At 46.4% G+C, this 21,653-nt stretch overlaps 1 protein-coding gene across 1 annotated transcript; it reads right to left on the bottom strand.

Moving 5' to 3' along the window:
* Nucleotides 1-483: 483 nt before the first annotated feature.
* Rbp2 (retinol binding protein 2, cellular) lies at nucleotides 484-19,718 on the bottom strand. Its single transcript, NM_009034.4, has 4 exons — nucleotides 19,573-19,718; nucleotides 11,361-11,539; nucleotides 2,365-2,466; nucleotides 484-728 (listed from the first exon to the last, which is right to left on the bottom strand). The coding sequence occupies exons 1-4, from the start codon at nucleotides 19,643-19,645 to the stop codon at nucleotides 678-680; spliced, it is 405 nt and encodes a 134-aa protein (NP_033060.3). The 5' UTR covers nucleotides 19,646-19,718; the 3' UTR covers nucleotides 484-677.
* Nucleotides 19,719-21,653: the final 1,935 nt, after the last annotated feature.

Genomic DNA, 21,653 nt, shown 5'->3' with positions numbered 1-21,653 from the left:
CTGTGGTCATTTAGCCAAGTAGTGGCATGGCAGAACTCAAACTCAGCCTCCTAGTGCATTGCCTGTGGCATCGTGCATAGGTGGTGGGTGTGAAGGCGTGAATGGGCCAGTGTTCTGTAACCCACTTCACAGCACAGGACTGGAGGGCTGAGAATGAAGAACAGCTGGTTTTATAGACTGCTGAGGCTTGGCTGGGGTGGGGTGGGGGCAGTTCTATTCAGTGCACTCAGGATAGGGTGCAAACCAGAAGGCAGACAGTAATGTAGACTGTTGGAGAAGGGACACACATCTCTCCATAGGAACGTCTCCCAGGGAAATGTTCACGAATCAGCAGTGTTGTCTCGAAGACATTCCTAATACCACCAACAAACTAACCAAAGAAGAAACAAACAAAATGAAACCAAGAACAACACAAGCCTGGCTGGCAGCGACCATCTGCCTGTAGGTGAGATGGAAGTAAAAGATGGGAAGTGTTTCGAAGGCTGAGAGGACATTTTGTTTCTTTAATAACAAGCTTGGGGGGGGGGGCTGGGAGGGGGGTAGGTTCCTTTTATACACTCCAGTTTAAACCCAGGCAGATGATGTAAGGGGGCTCTGTCAGGAATGGGAGGAGTCCCCATGCTGCTTTGGGGAACTGGCAGAGAACTCTGCACATGTTCCAGGCTTTCCCGTGCCCATCACTTCTTTTTGAACACTTGTCGGCACACCTGGTCGCCGCAGGTCAGCTCCTGCAAGTCAGAAAGTGGGTGAGTGCCTGCCCGGCCTTCTTACTGCCCAGTACCTGGCCCTCTTACTGTCTGGCAGGCGGATGAGGCTAGAATGAAGAGGACATTTAGCTATTCTGGGCAAAGTGTCCCTCACAGACCCAATCGGCTGCCATGCCCTGCAGGGTAGCAGTAATTTGATTTTGACACTCAAATTGAGCTTGAACAACTCTAAAAGTGAAAAATGTAACGTAATGACCCTCTTGGGCGGGATCTCTCCTGCTCTCGTGATTAAAGCAACACTGGCTAATTTATTAAAAGGTGGCAAAGCCAAGAGGAAGGGAAGGATAGCGTGGAGATGTACTAGGCAGGGGGTTAGCAGTGGCCCAACAATAGAGTGGGAGCTTCAGAAAGGGGTCCCCCTGGTCTGCCTACATGGTAGCTGATAGGGTCCCACTTTTCACCGAGGTCAAGAGAACCTCAGGCCTTATTTGAGTTTTACTGAACAGGGATGGAGGAGGGTGAGTGAGCATGAGGAGGAGGGTGAGTGAGCATGAGGAGGAGGGTGAGTGAGCATGAGGAGGAGGGGGAGTGAGCATGAGGAGGAGGGTGAGTGAGCATGAGGAGGAGGGGGAGTGAGCATGAGGAGGAGGGTGAGTGAGCATGAGGAGGAGGGGGAGTGAGCATGAGGAGGAGGGTGAGTGAGCATGAGGAGGAGGGGGAGTGAGCATGAGGAGGAGGGGGAGTGAGCATGAGGATGGCCACTATGCTCATGTAGCTGACGATAACTTTGATCTCAGCCACAGGTTCTGTTGGGGACAGCCCTATAATTAAATAAATCCATCATCTAAGCCACAGCAGGTAGGGAAAGCTGCCAGTAGAAAACTCGGGAAATGACATGCGTGTCATCAGCAGACAGCGGTAAAGATCTCAGGCAAAGTTAGCGCAGATCTGAAGGGCATCTTGGGAATATTCATGTTGACCTTAGAGCTGGGTACCTCCCTGATTCCATAGATGAATGAATGAGTGAGTGAGTGAATGAATGAATGAATGAATGAGGATGCATTTGCTGAATGAGCCATTCATTTAGCAAATGAGTAGCTGGATGTTTAAAAGTGTGAAACTTCTCTCACTATTCCATTGTGGGGCCCATAAACTGCTGTGGAGATTGAAGAATGAAAACTAAAGCTGTCTAGGCAGTGATAGTTTATTGACAGACGTCAGCCATTGTCCCTTCTGTTCTGTTCTAGTAACATCCAGCCTCATAGGAGTGGGATCAGGTCCACCATGCCTTGGGGTGAGAGGCCAATGCCCCCCCCATGCTGTCAGCCTTCCCCCACCCCAAGTAGCTGACAGGATGCCTGGTCCCGTTCTCCTCTAGGCAGCTTAATTCCAGGCCCCACCTTTCTCCCCGGCTGCTCCTTAGCAGGTTCTCTTCATTTCTCCTTGGATCCTGCTTTCCTAACTCAGCATTTTAGACTTTCTGTTTTCATCGCAGCTATTCACAGAAACAGCCGTATAGATTTCTTCCTAGAGTCCCCTGAGCCAGATGGGAATGGCTTTCTGACTATATGACCAAATGCATTTGGCTGGAGCTCAGGGCCATTTTTCTTGTCAAACAGCCTGGCCAGGTGAGTGTGGTACAGACCCCACGGCTTACCAGGTACAGCTTGTCTCCCTCCACCCACTGCTTCCAGCCACGGTTCTCCTTCTCCCCTTTCTGCACACACACGAGGGTGTTGCCTTCCCAGGTGACCAGGGTCTGCAAAGACAGATGTCAAGCAAATCACACGGATGACCTTGGGAGACGGAACAATCTGCAGCTTCAGTTCCAGCCAGTCCTGCCAGGCTCCTCCCCACCCATGGGACAGAGTCCTGTCTCCATGATCTCAGGGACCTTCCAGTCTCCATTCCACATATGCCCTCCGTTCCAGCCAAGCTGGTCTCTCCAGGCTGGCTGTATTCTCTTCTGAGGAATTCGACTCAACTGTTTTATTATGTGGTAAAAATAGCACTTTGAGCTAGTAAAGGCAAGATGATGAATTCAACTATTAACAATGTGGAATTTCTGGAAGGGAAAATACCTCAAAGTCAACAGACAAATAACCAACAGGGAAAAAGAGCTGTAGCATATCAGTAAAGACTTGATGTCCTTATATATAAAGGGCCTCTGTAAATCAATAAAAAGATCATTAACCTAACAGTCCATGCCAACCAAGCATATGAACCGAGGGCTTACAGGGGGAACTCTTGTAGTGGATAAGTTTTAAACATAAGAAGAGATATTTTACTTCGCAAATAACAGCAGAGATGCTGTAAGACTGCTTCCCAGATTCAATTAATCATGTGGTCAAAGATCAAAGATTCAGTGACCAAGGGGAGGGCGGTGCACCCTCACTCAGGGATGGTGGGAAGAGACGTCTTTTGTGAGGACTATTTTATATTAGCTTTCAAAATATGCAATTGCACATCGTTTTGCTTTTACTACTTATTTTAAATAATTTTTAATTTATTATTTGAAAATTCCCTATTTCCTATGTGTTTAGTTATGTGTTTAGTGTGTGTTTAGTGTGTGTGTGTTAAGACAGGGTCTCACATAGCCCTTGCTAGCCATGAATTCATTGTGTGCTAAGGATGACCTTGAACTCCTGACCTTCCTGCCTCTGACTCCCAGGGGCTAGGACTATCATCTCTAATGATACTGCCTGTATTCTTTGACCTAAGATGTCTACCCTGGGCATTTTCCTGCCTTGTCCACTGTATGTGAGGATAAATACAGAGACGCTCCCATTTAACCAGGGAGCTGCTCACGTGGTTCTAGGTAGGCCCTGTCATCTAGAACCTGCTTGTCTGCAAGTTTTCTCTGGGTGGCGATGCTAACGGTATAGTAGCATAGGTTTGGCAGCAGAACTCATGAATGTCAGTCTCCATTCCAGCCCAACCGAGCTAGCCAATGGATGGAGGAGCCTCAGGTCTGCTGGTACCCAGGAGGCTTCAGGACTCTGTGCACATACAACTCCGTAGATACCTGTTTCCCTCTTAGTACTTTGGCACCCAGACAAGGCTCACTCACTGCGACTGCTGATATTTTTGCTATTCCCCACTGTATCTGTGTCTTACTTCCGTGAGCTTCACACAGCTGGGTTTTTTGTTTGTTTGTTTGTTTGTTTGTTTTTGTTTTTGTTTTCATGCGTGCACAAACCACCTGGTGTCTCTCTGAACAAAATTAGGCTGAGGACCTGACGCTTGCTTTTTTTCCATGTTTTGTAAATCGTACTGATGATAAACCGACGTGTTGGGCTTTTTTTTTCTTCTCCTTGTACCTTATACAAACTGGTTTTCTACAGATTGTTAAACCTACCTATTTCTAAAATAATATTTGACCTTGACCAAAATTTATGCTTTACACACAGTGTTATTCCTCCCTGTTCCTCCTCAGTGCATCACAGGACTGTTTGTTACATCAAAGGACTGGAAGCTTCATAAAGTCTGACAGTGGGTGGCTGGTTAAATACGGTGTGATTCTTCCCTGCGACACAGCCACAGAAAGAATACAACTGGAGCTGGTTGTTTAAATGCTTAAAAATGCAAGGCGCTGAGCAGTGTGCGTAGGTGAGGGTGTGCGTGTATTCTTTTGCTTTGTCCCTGTCATTTGCAAGGAAGTAAAGGAAATCCTAAGCCGTGATTATCCCCGTGAAGGGACTGAGGTAGGCCACCAAGGTACAAAGAACATTTTACTGTTTACTGTTGAAAAAACAAAAACAAAAACTGTAACACCGTCCATGTGGTCACAGTTCTCAAGTCTAATTTTAAAATAAAATAGTCTGTGCTTGGGCTGGAGAGATGGCTCCAACGGTAAGAGCACCACTGACTGCTCTTCCAAAGGATCTGAGTTCAAGTCTTAGCACCCACATGGCAGCTCACAACTGTCTGTGACTCCAGTTCCAGGGATCTGACGCCCTTACAGGGACACACATGGGGGCAAAGACAAAAATACCAATGTAAAACTTTTTTTAAAATTCTGTTCTTTCTTTAAAAGAAAAGTGTCTCTTTCTCCTTCCAGGGCATCTGAAACCTTCTATCTCTGAAGGACTTAGAGAAGTTCATTCATAGGTCTTCTGGCTCCTCTGGGAGGAAGAAGTATCTAGAAAATGCATCTGCCATTTCTCCTCATTGTCTTAGACCCCACTGCTTTCCTAGTAGATAGATAAGGACTCTTGTCTTCCTAGGTAAAGAGTGTGTCTTCTCTTCTCCTCCCTCCCATACTACATTGTACTGGAAACTCCAGTGCACGCTGACTGAATTGATGTCTCCAATCACAGGCGGAGCTCAGGAAAGGAGAGGCTGCCGGTGCTGTTGGTAGCTATGTGGCTGTTGGTGACTGTGTGGCTGTTGGTGTCAGTGTCTGTGTGGCTGTGTGGCTGTGTGGCTGTTGGTGCTGTTGATGTCTGTGTGGCTGCTGGTGGCTGTTGGTAGCTGTTGGTGCTGTTGGTGGCTGTGTGGCTGTTGGTGGCTATATGATTATTGGTGCTGTTGGTGGCTGTGTGATTGTTGGTGCTGTTGGTGGTTGTGTGGTTTTTGGTGGCTGTTGGTGGCTATGTGGTTGTTGGTGCTGTTGGTGGCTGTGTGGCTTTTGGTGACTGTTGGTGTTGGTGGCTGTGGGTGCTGTTGGTGACTGTTGTTGGCTTTTGGTGTCTATGTGGCTGTTGGTGTCTATGTGGCTGTTGGTGGTTGCTAGGACACTGAGCACAGTGTTCAGCACTGGCCCGTGAGTCTGTGGTAAACAGTTTCCCTGAGGCAGAGTCTTGAGAGAAGCCCACCCACCCTCTGCTTTAGAGGAGGTCCCAGCAGAGTGCACACATGCCCTGCAAGGGGGACGTGCAGTAGACACTATCTGTTTATTTGTCTATCTTCTGTATGAGGCTGAGATCCCAGAGGACAGGAAGGGGGCTCCAACTCAGTGTGATACCTGTCTCGCTGACACGGGCTTGGCAGGCAATAGGAACTTAGTAAAATTTGCAGAATAAAGAAAGGAGGAAAATGCTAGTGCAAGGGGGCCTGTCCTAATATTTCATTTTAATAATTCACACTGGGCAGCAAGACCCAAAGTTATTCTGACCCAAAAGTAAATTGGTTACCAATGAATCACGGTAATGGTTACAAGATTGTGGGCTCATTCCTACACAAGACAGTTAGAAGCAGAACTACAAGAATGGTTAAGCGAACCAGCACAAAAGCTCACATTTCTTATTAATTTAATTGTCTTTTCCTCGTCTCCCTCTCCCTTCTCCTCTCCCTCCTCCTCTCCTTCCTCCTCCTCACCCTCTCCCTCCTCCTCTTCTTCCCTCCCTCCTCCTCCCCCTCTCTCTCTTTTCCTTACCCTCCTTTCCCTCCTCCTCCTCCCCTCCCTTCCCCTCCCCTCCCCTCCCCCCTTCTCCTCCTCCTTCTCACTATATCTTCCATGCTGGCCTGGACCTAGCTGCATCTTTGTCTTAGCTTTTTAGAATGCTGGGGTTACAGTGTTTGCCATCATGCCCAGCTTTTAGTTGCTGACCTCATCCCTGTGTCTGAAGAGGTTTTAAAAACAGCCTCAAACTGTTGCTGAAAGATGCTGCAGCTAAGAAAGCCGAACGTAATGTTTGAGTGAGAAAATGGACAGGTAGAGAGCTCCGGAAAGGGTGGGGTTTCGATAGGACAGAGGCAGGGGGTGGAGCCCTACTGTGACTTTGCCTGTCACACTTCCAAAGTCAGCATCTCTCAAAGGCTCTTTATGTCAAATGAGATACAGGTGCCGGCTCAATGTTCAATCTGTGAGAATCAGTAGCTTAACCAAGGACCTATAAAAGACTATCCTATTTCTTTAAAAAAATTGTTTTGGGATTATGTTATCATTTCCTCCTTTTTCCATCTTCCAAAACTCCTCATGAACCTCTCTTCAAATTCATGGCCTCCTTTTCTTATAATTGCTGGTGTGTGTGTGTGTGTGTGTGTGTGTGTGTGTGAGAGAGAGAGAGAGAGAGAGAGAGAGAACCTGGAAACATGATAAAAAGCACAAGGGACAAACATTAATAATAAGCAACTCTTTTTAAAAAATTATTATCATGTGTATGTGTTTACATGAGTTGACATGTACCAAGCCTATGGGGACAGAGGACATCAGATTCCTTGAAGAGGAGTTACAGATGGTTGCAAGCTCCCTGATATAGGTGCCGAGAACTGAACCTGAGTCCCCTGCAGGAGGAGTTAAGGTTCTTAACTGCTGAACCATCTCTCCTGTACCCACACCAGGTGACACTTAGGAGAGTGTAAAGCTATTATTTGTTCTTTTGCAACTTTTCTATAAATCTAAATCACTTCCCCTAAGTTTTAGACACGAACGGGATCTATTGACCTGCAGAGATACTCCTACTTGCAATGTTCCTAAGGCAGTGTTTTTTCTCCAGCCATCTTGGGCTGCCCTCCATAGGAGGAGCCTCCAAAGTTACTTGGTGCTATTTGCCCTGGCCTGCTTTCCCCACTCCCCACTGGTCACTCCAATTCCAATCACTTTTAAAAGATTTTTTATATATATACACACGTGTGTGTGTGTGTGTGTGTGTGTGTGTGTGTGTGTGTATTGACCATAAAATTCATTCTGCTGAAGTCCACAATTCTACAGAGTTTGGAGAGTGGCACTTTAGTTTTCTTTGTATATCCACAAGGTTGTGTGATCATCTTCACTAATGTATCCAGAACATTTCCTCACCTTGCATCTACTAGCATTCAATACTGCTTCTTCTGTCCTCTAACCCTTATGAATTTGCCTGTCATGGGTCTTCATATAATACATGGTCTTTTGTGTGTCACTTCTGATGCTTAGCATGTTTCCAGGCTTATTCATACTGTGCTAGGAATCAGCACTTCATTCCTTCTGATGGTTATGGTTATACAGTCTACATTTCATCATATGGGTAATCAATTATTTCTCATTTACTGGTGCATACACATACATGTTAGTGTATGTGCGTGTGTGTGCCAGTACATATGAGTGTGGGTATGTGGGTATGTGTATGTGTTAGAGATAAATGTTTAATGCCTTTCTCGATTGCTCTCCAGCATACTAGGCCTGGAGCTCAGAGATTTGCCTGCACTGTTGGGGACAGCAAGCCTTGGAGATCCTTTGGTTTCTCCCTCCCCAGCACGGGAATTAGATGTGTGCCGGTGCGCCCGACTTTCTGTGTGGTTTCTTGGGATGCAAACTCGAGGACTCGGGCTTGTGCAGCAAGAACTTGGCGGACGGGGCATCTCTGAAGCCCTTCCGTGACTTCTCTATGTCTTACATGCAAATATATGTGTATTTTTAAGCTCTGAAAATTGAGCCTCCAACATTGTGCACGCTAAGCAAGTGTTACACCAGCGCGACACACCTCCATCCCTGCTTTTGTGTTTTTGATAAGGGGCTTTAAACTCTCTTAGAAACAAGTCGGGGTAAGAAGTGGGGATAACATGTGGTGATCCGAAGGGAAAGGGGGATCTCTGAGCCCTCGGAGTCAGCTTCATCTCTGATGTGTTTTTATAATCCTGCTCTGGGCTGGTGCAGAACCGGGCCCTTTGGGGCTCTTACGGCAACCACACCTTCCCCTGATGAATGTCAACTTTTCTTGAAGGTTCTGAGAATGATCCGAGTTGAGAAGTGGAGCCCTAGGGAATGAGAGTGTGCTGCACACAAAGCGTATGCCCCTGACAATCTGAGCATACACGTGTGTACACACGCAGCTCGTGAGGAGGGGTGGGGCTCATGTGCTCCTCAGAGTTAAAGGGTTCTATTCCTGTTAGAGGCAGTAGATGATCCCAAGGGCACCTGCTCTGAGCTGTAATTCTCATGGGATTAGACCTTTGTTCAGTCTCTAGTCAAATATATCTCATCCTACCAGTTGTGTGTGTGTGTGTGTGTGTGTGTGTGTGTGTGTGTGTGTGAAAGACAGAGACAGAGATGGAGATGGAGAGAAAGAGATTGCTATCCCTGGCTTTCTGTTACAGGCAAAGAGGAGACAAGGTATGGGTGAAAGGATCATTGTTCCCTGCAGTGATGTTAAATGATGATCTTAGGAGGGAGAATGAGAACGGTGGGGGGAGGGGTGGGCTGTTGACAAGTATTTTTAAGGATCAGGAAAGGCCAGAAGGACAGACATGACTTGCTTCAGGAAGAGGGAATTCTCTTGTCGGAGAGGAGAGTGTTAGCTTTCAAGAAGCCTCGCCTCACATCGCAAGGAGAAGGGAAACAAATCAAGAACTGATTAGCCTGGCACAGTGGCGAGATGCAAACCTTCGGAGGCAGATTTTCCCATATAGTTCTGGAGTCTGATGAATTAGCTTTCTGGACACAGTTTAGGAAAGGCTTATGGTCCCATCACCCCCAGAGCCCCACAGCAAGGGACCTAAAGTGGGACCTTCGGGGACTTACTCTTTCTTTTAAAAACTAATTTTAAATCTATCAAGTCTTTAGAGCCAAAAATCTCACATTGTTAGAACAATGGTCAGAGTTAAGGGTTAAGAAATCTGGATTTCTAACCTACAGGGTCACTCTAACACCTGTTAGCTAAGGGTGCCTGTTCCTGAGACTGGCACAGGGTCAATGGCATTAAAGGGAACCACTTAATAAGGGTCCCTCCTGCTTACAGCTGGCACTTGCTATAGCCAAACACTAAGGGAAGTAAAAGTGGCCAGAGAAGAGCATTTGAAGAGTTTCTCATTTACTCTCTATAGTCTCTTTCTTGGTAGAGGGAAAAGACTTCAGCTAGCCAATCGCTAATACTTCCAGCCCAGGAGAGGAACCAGAACAGAGTCCCTCGCTTTGGGAGAGATGTGGGACTTGGGAAGAGCTCCTAGAAGAACAAATTAGTGGCTTCCCCTGGGAAGAGGCAGCTCTGGTGAATGAGCAGAGACGGGTGGCAGAGCCTGTATCACTGTGTCGTCCCTAGCCCTTTGCTGGAGACGAGGGCTCATTTGCCAGAGACAATGTATTCAGCTCCATTCTTCCCTGTTTAGGAGCCCTGTAGCCAAGTCGGTACAGAGAGTACTGTGAATATCCAGCCTTGTATATACTACATGGGCGAGAGCAGTGCAGTCAGTGGCCACTGTAATATGTGGCAAACCAGGAGCCCTTCCATGCTTTCTGTATAAGCCCCAGAGCTTTGATGCTAAGGCTGAGGAAGGGCAGTATTTAAATAGGACTGAGATTAAGTCTCCCTTCTTCCTGTTTGGAGAACCCTGACCAGGTGTAGTTTGATTTGGACAACCAAACACTGGAACACGCAAGAAGTGCGAGGAGCGGGCCACTGGGCATCACACAGCAACATAGAGGAGCTACTGCTGCCTGTACGTTTCTTACCCCACATTTGCTTAAAGCGTAGCAGCCTCTGCTTTATTCACAAACAGCTGCTGTGGGTAAAGGCCGCCTACCTTTTCTTAGAGTCAAGGTCTCAGGCTCGAAGGTAACCCTTCACCTTCTGGTGAGAGTTGTTTTTTGAGTGCTTTCAGGGTTGACCAGTGCAAATACAGTAGCCCTCTCTCATCAATAACATGCGTGTTCCAAGAGCCTCAGTGTAGTCTCGGGTAGAATTGAACCCTATGTATTTTTTGGAACTAACGTGGCAAGCAAGTGACTGGTGGGTGGGTAATGTACACAGGGTGGATGGGCTGGAGGAAGAAATGACTAACGTCTTGGACAGGATGGAGCAGACAAGGGAGACTGCATCATGCTATTTATGACGCACACTTTAAACCTTGGGGTTGTTTATTTCTGGAATTCCCCATTTTCTGCTTTTGGGCTGCATGGCTAATGGAAACTATGGAAAGCAAGAGTGTGGTTAAGGGAGGGTTACTGCAATTCCAATACTGGAAGTATGGCCTGTGACCCCTGCAGGGCTTCCTAGGTGATGGCCCAGGAGTTAAGCCTCTGCTAGGACAGAAGCCACAACAGGCCACAGAGACTGGAGTTCTGACTTTAATGGGTCTACTGAGTTTTCTCTTTATTTCATCTGCATCACAATTTCCTGAAAAGAGATTTGGCCAATTGGATCATCCAGAAGTGAGTGTTACATGTCAAAACACCTGAATGCTCAGGGACTTCTTAAAAAAACAAACAAAAGTCAAAAACAAACAAACAAAAAAACAACTCAAAAAAAATCAAACACACAAACAGCAACAACAAAACCTAAAACAAAAAACCAAAACCCAAACCAAAAAAGCCCCAACTCAAAAAACAAAAAACAACAAACAAAACAAAACAAAAATCAAACAATCAATCGAACAAACAAAAACCCCAAACCAAACAACCCATCAGGTACCAGGGGGCCTAATCTTTTCTTGGGCAGAGCTGTCTCAACATGGCTGCCTCTTTACACCCAGGCAAACTGCTTGGCTGAGCTCTGCAGTTATCCATTCCCAGGACATCCTAACTTGCTCTCTTTCAGCTGCTTGCTCAGCCTTGTAATCTTAATTTCTCACATGATCTGAGGCCCCTGCTCCCTCCCTTCCCTGCCTCTCCCTACTCTGCCTTTCATTAATTACTCTTCACCAACCTCACTAAGTCCATTCTGACCTGCTGAGCCTTCCCGGGTGTGTTGCGCTGCCAGAAATTCAACCTCAGTGAAAAAGCCACCCAACCAGAAGTACCTTGACATGTCGGCCGTCCAGGCCCTTTGTGTGTTCGTCAAACTCCACCCCGACGGTGAAATCCAGGTCGTAGTTGCGGAACGTGCTGTTGGTTTTCGTCTTGAAGTTATCACCGTCTTGAGTGATGATCTTCGTCTGAGTCAGACGCACTGCGATCTTGCGGGTGGCAAAATCAATATCTGTTGGCAGAGGGAGTAGGGAAGGTTATGATGTGTGCAGCCAGACTCATTCATTTCTTTAACAAGGCAAAGCGCTCAGGACTGGATACACAGATGGAGGACACGCCACCTTTCTTTACATATTCGAGAAGCAAGAGTTAGTTGTCTTACACACCGCTCTATCATGGGCTTGATTATTCTGACCCCTGCCCAGTTTTGCTCCGTGTGTTCCCCACCAGAACCAGCCTTAGGTCTATGCTCATAGTGCATGCTCAAATAATATGGATTTGTTAATGGAGGTGCGTGGTCTGGGACAGTAATTGCTAAAACCAGGACCCTGACCACCACCATCATCATCATCATCATCATCATCAGCAGCAGCAGCAGCAGCAGCAGCAGGAACAGCAGTGAAACAAGGAAACCCATTAGAAGTGTACATCCTTCCCATTCACTCTGTGTATGCTACAGTTTAGAAACCCCGGCACAAAGGGGGCGGGTCAGTCCCAGTTTCCCCGGTATGTGACCTTGCCAAAGCTTCTTTCCTTTCAGAGCCTCAGTTTTCCCCTGGGTGGGAAACAAGGACGGAAAAGCTCATTTCCTATCGTTATTGTGGCAAGGAGCCAGCAAGCTTGATGGGAAAGGCTATACAAGGTACCTAGGTGCTTACAGGTCTTCACTGCACACAAGGCTCCTTTGTTGTCTTTGTCTGTTTGGGTTACACGGGGACCAGATCAGCTTAGCCCAGAGAAAAAGTTTCAGAGCATATTTATGTATCCCTACAGCTACCAGATCCTACAGCTGTACCTGCCACTGGGCCCTTTATCCAGTCTGGTGGGACATTTACGGGCTGGGTCATCTTCCTCCCTCTAGTTTGCTTGGTCAGTGGTGTTTGCTCAAGCTCTCCATGCTGAAGTCCCAATTGTTCTCACAGGGCTTCTGCAGCCATTATTAGGATGCAGGAAAAGGATGCCCGTTACCCAAATGAAAGAAAGGGGAGTACCCCAGGCAAATGACTGCAGAAGAATGGAAATTGTAGAGAACAAACTGTTCTTTAGCGAGCAAATCTATATTTGCTCTGTGGAACTAGAAATCTTGGCCCAGAGAATTTAAAAGGTGGGGCTCAACATCACAGTGTCCCTATAAATGTAGCCTGTTCGTCATTTGTAGCTAAGGCTCCCCAGGAAAAATTACTGCTTGTCCTGGGCTGCCTAGAAAAGTGAATCGCAGCAAAAAAATTATTGCTTGTCCCGAGTTGCCTAGAAAGGGATGGCAGCAGAATCGGCCAGCTGCTGAGAGCACGGGTGTGTCCTGGAAACAGCAGCGGAGTCAATCTTCCTGACAAGGGCTGGGAGAGTGCTATTAGAGCCCCTATGCAAATGGAAGTGAGCACTGCTTCGCCTCCAGATTGAAAAATGACTTGGCCTCTTGGCCACCCTTTAGCGTTTGCACAAGCCAGTTAATCATGTCACCTCTGCTCCACCCTGGGGAAGGAAGCCAAATTCTCTGCTGGTGGATTTCTTGTTAGATATTTCTAATCAAAAGGGTTTAAATGTAGCTGTAGAACACAAATGTGTGTGTGCACACACACACACAAGTACTTTCTCTTTGAACTTTGCAGAGGAAACTGTTTCCGGATATGATATTTTAACACTAGCGTTATCAGGTTTGTTTTATCTGCTTTTCTATATTAAAGGTACCTCCGAAGCCTGATTTATAGCCAGGTGAAGTGAATTTCTAGCTCAGGAGGAAGGGTCCAGAGACAAGCTACTTCTGAATAATATACATGGCTTATGGCTGCTGCTGCGGAAGAGCAAATCAACGCCTGCGAAGTGACTTCATTAAGCACACTTTTCATAACTGCCTTTTGAACAATGCAAGCCATAAACCTGAAATACGAGCACGCTACTCGACATTAAAATGCCTTGTAACGTGCTTGCGAAGAAAGCTAAGGTTGCAAGCTAAAAGGGCAGGTGCACTTTTGTAAATTAAAGAGCAGAGATGCACAGGGTTCCATCACAGGGAATCTGAGAGCTGCTCCAGCACGGCCTCCATGGGCTTTGAACCTGGACTCCTTAATTCCCAAATCATCGACACTTCCAGGCAGTAAGGGGAAGCCAGGTGGAAGAGCAATTTTCTCTTTTTTTTTTTCCATACCATTTCCTCCTCCAGAGGACACGTTTAGAAGGGAATTAGACTGGCCCCTGCCTGTCTCTTCCTTCACTCCTCCCTGGCTATTGCGATCAGGCTTGTGATTCCGGGATTGCACCCTGAAACGTTAGTTCAGTGTCCTCGACTGGGATAGAGGTCAGGAATATAAATGTCCATCCAGACCATGAAAGTGAGGCCAGAGGAGGGGGAAGCATACATCATTGTCACCTGGCCTTTGCTGCCTCAGTACTTTCCCATTTGAAAGTCCAACCAGGTATCACGTAGGGCAATTAAGACTCTGATCCCGAGTGACCTTCTTACGGTGTTTCTGAAGATGCTGTCTCTCCACTTTGGATATTCCCATTGTCCCATCTAGCTCTGCTCAGAATGAAGGCCCCTCCCACCTGGCACCCTCACCCTATTTAGAACAGTAAGAAAGGGTTAGCCGGTTGTTAGAAGACCCCTGCCATTTCCTAGTCCCACGTGTCCCTAGGAAATTCCCCTAGTTCTCTGGAATTCCAATTCCTCATCTTACCAAATGGAAAACATCCCTTCAATCCTCAGGCCCAACTCCAGGCTCCAGTTTTTACATGTCCATATCTATGATAGGCTTGGATGTGTAGTGATTATATGAAGCCAAAATAGGAAAAACAGAATTCTTGGTCTAACCTCTGCCTATCTCTCCATCCTCAGCCTCTTATCTTCCAACTGTCTGAATACTACCACACCCCAGCCTTCTTGTCGTCTACTTTTTTTGGACCCACACAAATCATTTGCACTTACTGTCCCTTGCTTTGGGGACACATCTCAGCTTCAAGCTCTGGCCTTAAGCACTGTCAACTCTTTAAGTCATCTCCCTTGACTTTTGTCATGCTTCACACATTATTCTTTTCTCTTTTCTTTAAAACACTTGCATCACCTAAAGTCGTCCCCCACAGTGTCTGGTGTTCTCTCAGTAGCCCTGTCTCCCTCCCACCAGCCAGGAGATCAATTCTACCAGGGTAGGGGACCATCCTCTTATTAGCCACACCATCACCAGTGACCAGAAGAGTTCCTAGTGTGTTGTAGGTACTCAATATATTGTTGGAACCTGAGTTGGTTAAAAAGAAATAGTGAATACATGACGATAACATGTGCACTGGTTACCACTGACAGTCCACCGAAAGCTTTTGGGTTTTTTATCCGGTGCCTCACAAATGTAACAGAGCAGGAAGAAAAAAACCAAAAAACAAAAACAAAAGCTAGAATGGGATTTCTCACTTTGCAGATGTTCAGGAAATATTTTCTGCTGAGAGCGTTCAACAGGGGCTGTCTGATTTCTGTCTCTGGGGATACCCCTTTCCTGGTGCTGAGTTTACTAGAAACCTACCAGGCTGTTAGAAGTAAACATTGTTTTTTTTTTTTTTTTTTTAAGTCTGTGTGTATTGCTTTAAATGGAAAAAAAAAGTGGCCCTCACCATCTTTCAGGAATTGAGATAAGATTTTATTTTCCAAACAGGGACAATGTATAGAATAAAAGGTCGTCAAAATCGGATCCTGCCCAGCTACTTTTAGGATGCAACCCTGTCACCATCTCCACTGACGAGGTTACCAGATGGTTATCTGTTTTCAGGGCTGCCTCTTCCCCGTGTCTTTGCTACCCAGTCTCCATGTCTACTCTCCCCTCCCTGCTCTGCTATCCCCATGCCTATCCTTCTTGGCAGTTTCCCCAACTTCCAGGACCATTCAACCAACCCTTCCAATTCCGTGCCATTGGAGGCAATAAATGGCTGCCTGAGTTAGTGTGGTGACCTCATAGACTTCTGCCCTGGAGGCAGTTCGCTGTCTTTGGAAGATGAAGTTCACTCGTGGTACACTGTGCTAAATATCCTCATGTTTCTTAGACTCTCTTTTCTCCTTCCCCTTCAGCTCTGAATAGACAACTCCTTTTGGTATCTCATGTCTATGACTCTGCACATGAACATGGCCAGGCCCGACTCTATCTCTGCTTGGATTCTTTTACATTCTCTAATACCCTATCCTGAAGGATTTGGAAAGTCTTCACTGCTCCTCTACTGGGGATATTTTAGCTCTGCTTTCCATTTAGTAACTCTGGACATTTATTGGCCAAGGTCTAAGATTATCTGGTGTCCCATCTATGACAGACTGTATTTTTCTAGTTGGCTCTATCCTATCCTATCCTATCCTATCCTATCTGTCTTACAGTGTGGCTTTAATATTCTTCTCTCAGAGGAGTGAGATCTCTGGAGTGCCCTATGAATAGAGAAAGGGAATGTACCACTTGGACCAATAGAACACACTGAAAGAAACACCTAGTGGTTTCTGACAGTGGCTCACAAAGACCATGCACCACTGCCTCCCCTCTTTGGGCACAGCCACATGCTGTGAAAATCCCCATATCACATGGGGAGACCATGTAGATGTCCTTAGCCACAGCTAAGTAAGGTCTCAGTCACCAGCCAGTATCCCCTAGCTAGAGTGGAAATGGCTTCAAGAAGGCTCCATCCCCAGCCACTATCCCCTTGTACTGGATGAGAGCCCTTAAGCAACAACCACCAAGGAGATCCACTCAACCCTACATCAATGAGACATAACTGAAGATGACTGTACTTAGATGGCTATACCTACTTCAGACACGATCAGTTTTTTACAAAGTCACAGCATTTGGATGAGACAATCTTGATGCTCCGCACCTGCCTGATCTCCTCAAGAGCAGAGCAACTTGGGTCCTACTGCAGATGGTACATTCACTGCTTCTAGAAGCAGGTGCTGATGTCTCATTGTGGCAGCTAGGTGAGTTGGCAAAGTTGATGGACTCTGCTCCTGTCTCTGTCAGGTGATCTTTTTATAGCTCTGCCTGGCTCTTCTTTGGAATTGAAGAAGTCTCTTCCACTCCTCTGTTTTCTGGTCCAAAGGAGGACTTCAGGGCATGACAGAGCCCTTGAGTGATAGGCCTTGAAAAAGCTGATTTCTTCAGGATCAGAGATAATCTAGCAAAGACTTGAGAGCCCAAGGCAGGAGAAGAAGCACCACTGAACCAGCCTGGACACTCACCCTTGAGCTCTTAATGACTTTATTAATTTGAGGTAAACTCAAAGGTTGCTGTGACATGTCATTCTGCTGAGGTCAGTACCTGAGTCATGTGTAGAGGAGAGCATTATCGAGTGAGCCACTGGGCTATTGACAAAGCCAGGGTTCTGTTCAGGGCAGCATCGCAACAAAGTCTCCCTCCCTACAGCACAAAGAACCAGCGCCCCCCCCCCCCCCCCGAGAAAGCCAGTTTCCTCATTGATGGACAGAGTTAAAGTCCTAGAAAGTAATGGTTCATAGGCAGAGAGCAATGTCACACCTGATGGTATATACACATCTGGGGATTTGTAAAGATCTCTGCCATGTTCATCTCAAATGCCAAGTACACAAAAGGGCACCAAAGGCAAGCCTCATTGATTTCCCAGTCTTGGGAAAGCAATCTTGCCTTTAAGTTGGGTGTGTCAGAAATTAAACAGATCAGTGGAGCTGCTTCTGGCTGGTTAGACTGACAGGGTGGCCACTCCTCATCTGCTTTTGGCTGAGTCTCTTGATGTTAATCACTGCCAGCCCCACCCTGTTCTTGGGTAGTTGAAGGAAACCAGGTGTCCTGCCTCCGTGCTGGGAAAGTGAGTCTGCATGAGGTATTTTTGTGCAGAGTATTGTGGTGTCATCAAGGCAGGGCAAGTCCTTAGAACCCTGAGAACTCTATCAGCATCTGGGCAAAGCAACACAAAGACACCCACATTCTGTGTTTAGCTAGAGCTCTCCCCCGTGGTTGTCAGCTCAGTCCACAAAGTGCCAGATGCCCCTCTACACAGCAGAGGCCTGCTACCAAGAGTTGAATTAGTCTGCTCCTTAGAGTGAAATCAGTCTAACATGATGCTCGAGGGCACACTATTCCTAAAGCTCAAAGAGACAGCAAGCAACAGATGTTAAGGACTAGGCACATCAACCCAGACATATCTAAACGTCACAGTCACAACTTGTAAGTTCCTTATGGCCACTGAAGTGCAAGCTTGTGTAAAAGAGGAAGCCAGAGGTAGAGAGAGGGTTTCTCGAGGTGAGATAATAGCCTCAGTGGAGGATGGCAATGTTTGCCTTCCACCTTCAGACTGAGGCGTTGGCCTTTGGGAGTCTATCCAAGGGGCCAGACACTAAAGTGGACCTGGATGTTATCTCTAAAGTCAACTAGGAACTATTTTTGTGGAGTGTTATCGTTGTGTGTATGTGCATGGGTGGTAGGTGTGGGAGTTGGTGGCATGCACGTGCTATGGTGTGTATGGGGAAGTCAGGAGATAGGTTTTGAGTTGGTGTTTTTCTTTCCATTATGGGTTTCAGGGATTAAAGTCAGGTCCTGGGGCTTGTGTACCCAGAGATTTTACTCACTAGGCCATCTTGCTGGCCCTGGAATTGGTATCATTTAAGCAAACAGCACAAGGCAAGTTGCTTTCTGATAATCATTTATGTGCCTGGGTTGTCTAGCACATGTATGAAACCATGATGCCTCCAAATAGCCCATGTGATACGAATTTCCGTTGTTCAGAATCACAGCTGTACCCAGCACCATTAGAGAAACAGCAATTTGTATTGTAGTGTCATTATCCCTATTTGGCAGGTGGAAAAATTAAGGCCCTGAAATGCTAAGAACTGGATCCCACCTCACAGAGGAAGTCTTGGGCATGGCACAGGCTGTACTCACTCTGTGTTTACTTACCTTATCAATGTGATAATGTTCAAAATTATGGTTCTGAACTATGCTCTAATTGACTACATATGTGGGTTCTGAAATCCATTTCCATTAGCCACTCATGTTGCTAGACAGGAGTGTGGCAGGAATAGTTCCTTTTTGCCTAGGTTCTGTTACACCCCCTTCCAAATTGATTTGGTATCTTAACCCTAGTAGGTGGGGCTCTAATGAGAGGATTTTTGTCTGTCTTTCTTTAGTTGCAGAAAAAGACCCTACAAGTCCATTCTTATAGATGCTTCTCACCACCATATTCAAATTATCTGTGGCCATATGCAGTCATTTCTCTCATGCTTGTATGGCTCCCCAACATTCAGGGATGTCACTCTGGATGTGGGGAATTTCAATGTAGAAAAGGTGACCAGTGTGCTGTTGCAGTAAAGAAGTTCAGTAGCTAAGCTCCTTGTCCAGTGCCTGGTTGCTGCCATTCTTTGGAGGTCCCCTGTGGCGACTCACTCCATCTTCTTCCAAGTACAGCCCAAATCACATGTTTCTGCCAACACCAGGTGAGACCTACAGACCTGCCCCGTCATTGACTCGGGACATAAACAAATTAGCAACCCTTGGCCTGGAGCCCAGTGCAGAACTTGAATAAGCAGTGGGTGATTTGAGTCCTGTGACAAAAGCCCCCCTCAGAACTCTGAGAGCTTGAATGTCTCTAGGTAGCGAATTGGATGGCTGGTCCTTCGGTGCTTTCTATGTGAAGGCTGAGGAAAACTCAAGCAGGAGTTATTCATTGGTGGCGATGTCTAACTCAATGGGTTACCTGTGAGATGGTGATGACAAGGCAGGAGAGTGATTCTGTTGTCCTCTCAGGGCAGACTATATCTGTCGTGGTGTGTGTATGCATGTACTGTGTGGGAACACATGTACACATGTATATGCATTCTCCGTTCAGTGTTTTCTGTCAGCCACGCACCGTGCAAAGAACATTCTAACCTCATCACACTTATCATTTCTAGGTAGAAAAACAGCCTCAGAGAGTTCCCGGGACTTAACTGACTCTGCCCTGCTACAACTCTGGAGAGAGGGTTTGCACACAGCTCTGGTGAATCCCAAACTAGCACCTCCTCAAGGACCAGTCTACTGTCTTCTTAATGTCCCTTGTCTCCCCATCCCCTTCATCTCTTACCTAGGGCCTTCATGTAGCCTTCAAAGTTCTCATTACTCTCCATTTCCCAGGTTCCATTTTGGTCCTTCGTCATGATGGTGGCCTCTGGTTTGATGTGGACGTTCGGTGACTGTGAAGGAACAGGCTGCAGGGAGACTATGCTAAATGTTACTGCTTTTATAGCTTAGTGGACCAGGTATATAAAGATAATAGAGTCAAAGGTCATAAGCCCAGCTCAAAGGAACTGCCCTTGCCTTTGCAAAGTTCAACAGGTCTGTGGGCAGTCCAGGCACAAAGTCCTGCCGTTGCCAGGTCTGCGTGTCCCTGTGATCTCCATGACACACTGCCTTGGAGCAGCTCATTTTAGGCTGACTGGCCTCCCACAGAGATCCTGGCCTCACACAGAACATTCCATACAGTTCCTAAGGAAAACAAACACTCAGTATTTGTCCCACACGTTCTGCAGGACACCGGAGCCAGGCTTGCCTATCACATAACCAGCATTGATTTGGCCAGTGAAGCTGATGGTGGGTTTTTACATCTGAGGAACTGTTCTTGTGCCAGGCCACACTTGAACTTCATTTTGTCTCAGTTCACAAAAGCTCTGTGGGTTGTATTTAACAGCCCTCCCCACCTCCTGACTCTCTCTCTCTCTCTCTCTCTCTCTCTCTCTCTCTCTCTCTCTCTCTCTCCAGGTCTACAAGGCTCAGGGAAGTTAAATGATAAGCCCAAGGGTGACTTGTAAAAACAGAACCTGGAAAATGAACTGTGACCTGTGACAGCAGAATGGGACAGAAAGGACCTTTGGGGATTCATCACTTGCCTTCCACATTCAGATTTAAGCACTTTAAAACAGTCCCCCCAAACCCCACAGGTCTTGCATGCAAGAATATAAGGCAAGCTGGCCTGGTGGGGTGGGGCTGAAGATAAGAAGGGCTATTAATTGTGGTGAGCAGGAAGCCTGGGTGTAAATGGGCATAGAGAGAAAGAGCTGTTGGTGCTGATATAAGACAAGAAGGGGAAACAGACAGGAAACCTAGTCTCTTGAGGGGCCCATTGCTTCAGTGAAGTTGCACACGAGTCAAAATAACAGTGAAACAAAGAAAGCCCGTGTCTTTAGCTTGGACACTGCGTGGGTCGAAAGAAGTCCTCCACTTTGGCCTGGGTCTAGACTTTGAATTTAGATTTCTGGGCTAACCTAAGGGATTCAGCAAGTGTAAAATTACCTGGAAGCACACATTCAAGCCAGGCCAGACAGAGTTCTCTGTGGTAAAGACATAGCAACAATAGGTTCAGGACCAGAAAACACGGTGAAGCTGATTGCCAAGAACAAGCAGCCCCAGAAGCAGACAGGTTTCCAGGAGTTCCAGAGAGCAATCAGGAGACAGATTTAAAATCAATAAGGAAATTCAAAAATCACCCCCAAACTTTAAAAGGCACAAAGTGATATTTTTTAAAAACGAGAATTACTGCCAGGTGTAGTGGTCCATGCCTTTAATCCCAGCATGCAGAAGGTGACAGGTGGATATCTATGAGTTCCAGGCCAACCTGGTCTACTAGCAAGTTCCAGGTTAGCCAGAGTTACACAGTGAGATTCTGCCTCAAAAAATGTTGTTAGTAATTTAAAAATTAAAACTATGGTTGCTAGGGACTGTGCATAGCTACACTCAGGCACACATGTAATATAAAATACAGAAAATATTTAAAATATATAGTTGCTAAAGTTAAAAAGGCAAGAGGTTGTCTAAATAGTTTATTAAATACAGCTAAAGAAAGTATCTGTAAAGTAGAAGGGCTGAGAACTTTACTCAGAGGCTACATACACTGCTTAGTTTTTGTCAATTTGACCCAATCCTGGATAGGAACCTCAGTTGAGAAATTGCCTCTAACAGATTATCCTGTGGGCAAGTATGTAGGGCATTTTCTATATAAATTATTGATTATGGGAAGGCCCAGTCCTCTGTGGATGTGCCACTCATGACCAGGTGGTCCTGGGTTGTATAAGGAAGCAGTCTGACAAAGCCATGGAGAGCAAGCCAGTAAGCAGTGTTCCACATGTTCTCTGCTTCAGTTCCTACCTCTAGATTCCTGCCTTGAGTTTT

This window comes from Mus musculus, chromosome 9 (genome assembly GCF_000001635.26).
Source record: "Mus musculus strain C57BL/6J chromosome 9, GRCm38.p6 C57BL/6J".
In the NCBI taxonomy this organism is placed as follows: domain Eukaryota; kingdom Metazoa; phylum Chordata; class Mammalia; order Rodentia; family Muridae; genus Mus; species Mus musculus.
The sequence above is the reverse complement of the archived record's forward strand: the minus strand, read 5'-3'. Positions and strand labels throughout refer to the sequence as shown.

Bases quoted from the DNA above. Each gene is read 5' to 3' on its own strand.
- Rbp2 (NM_009034.4), bottom strand. From the start codon at position 19,645: ATGACGAAGGACCAAAATGGAACCTGGGAAATGGAGAGTAATGAGAAC. The intron at 11,540-19,572 runs GTAAGAGATGAA...CTCTGCCAACAG, and splicing joins AGGCTACATGAAGGCCCTAG to ATATTGATTTTGCCACCCGC. The intron at 729-2,364 runs GTAAGCCGTGGG...TCTGACTTGCAG, and splicing joins AGGGAGACAAGCTGTACCTG to GAGCTGACCTGCGGCGACCA.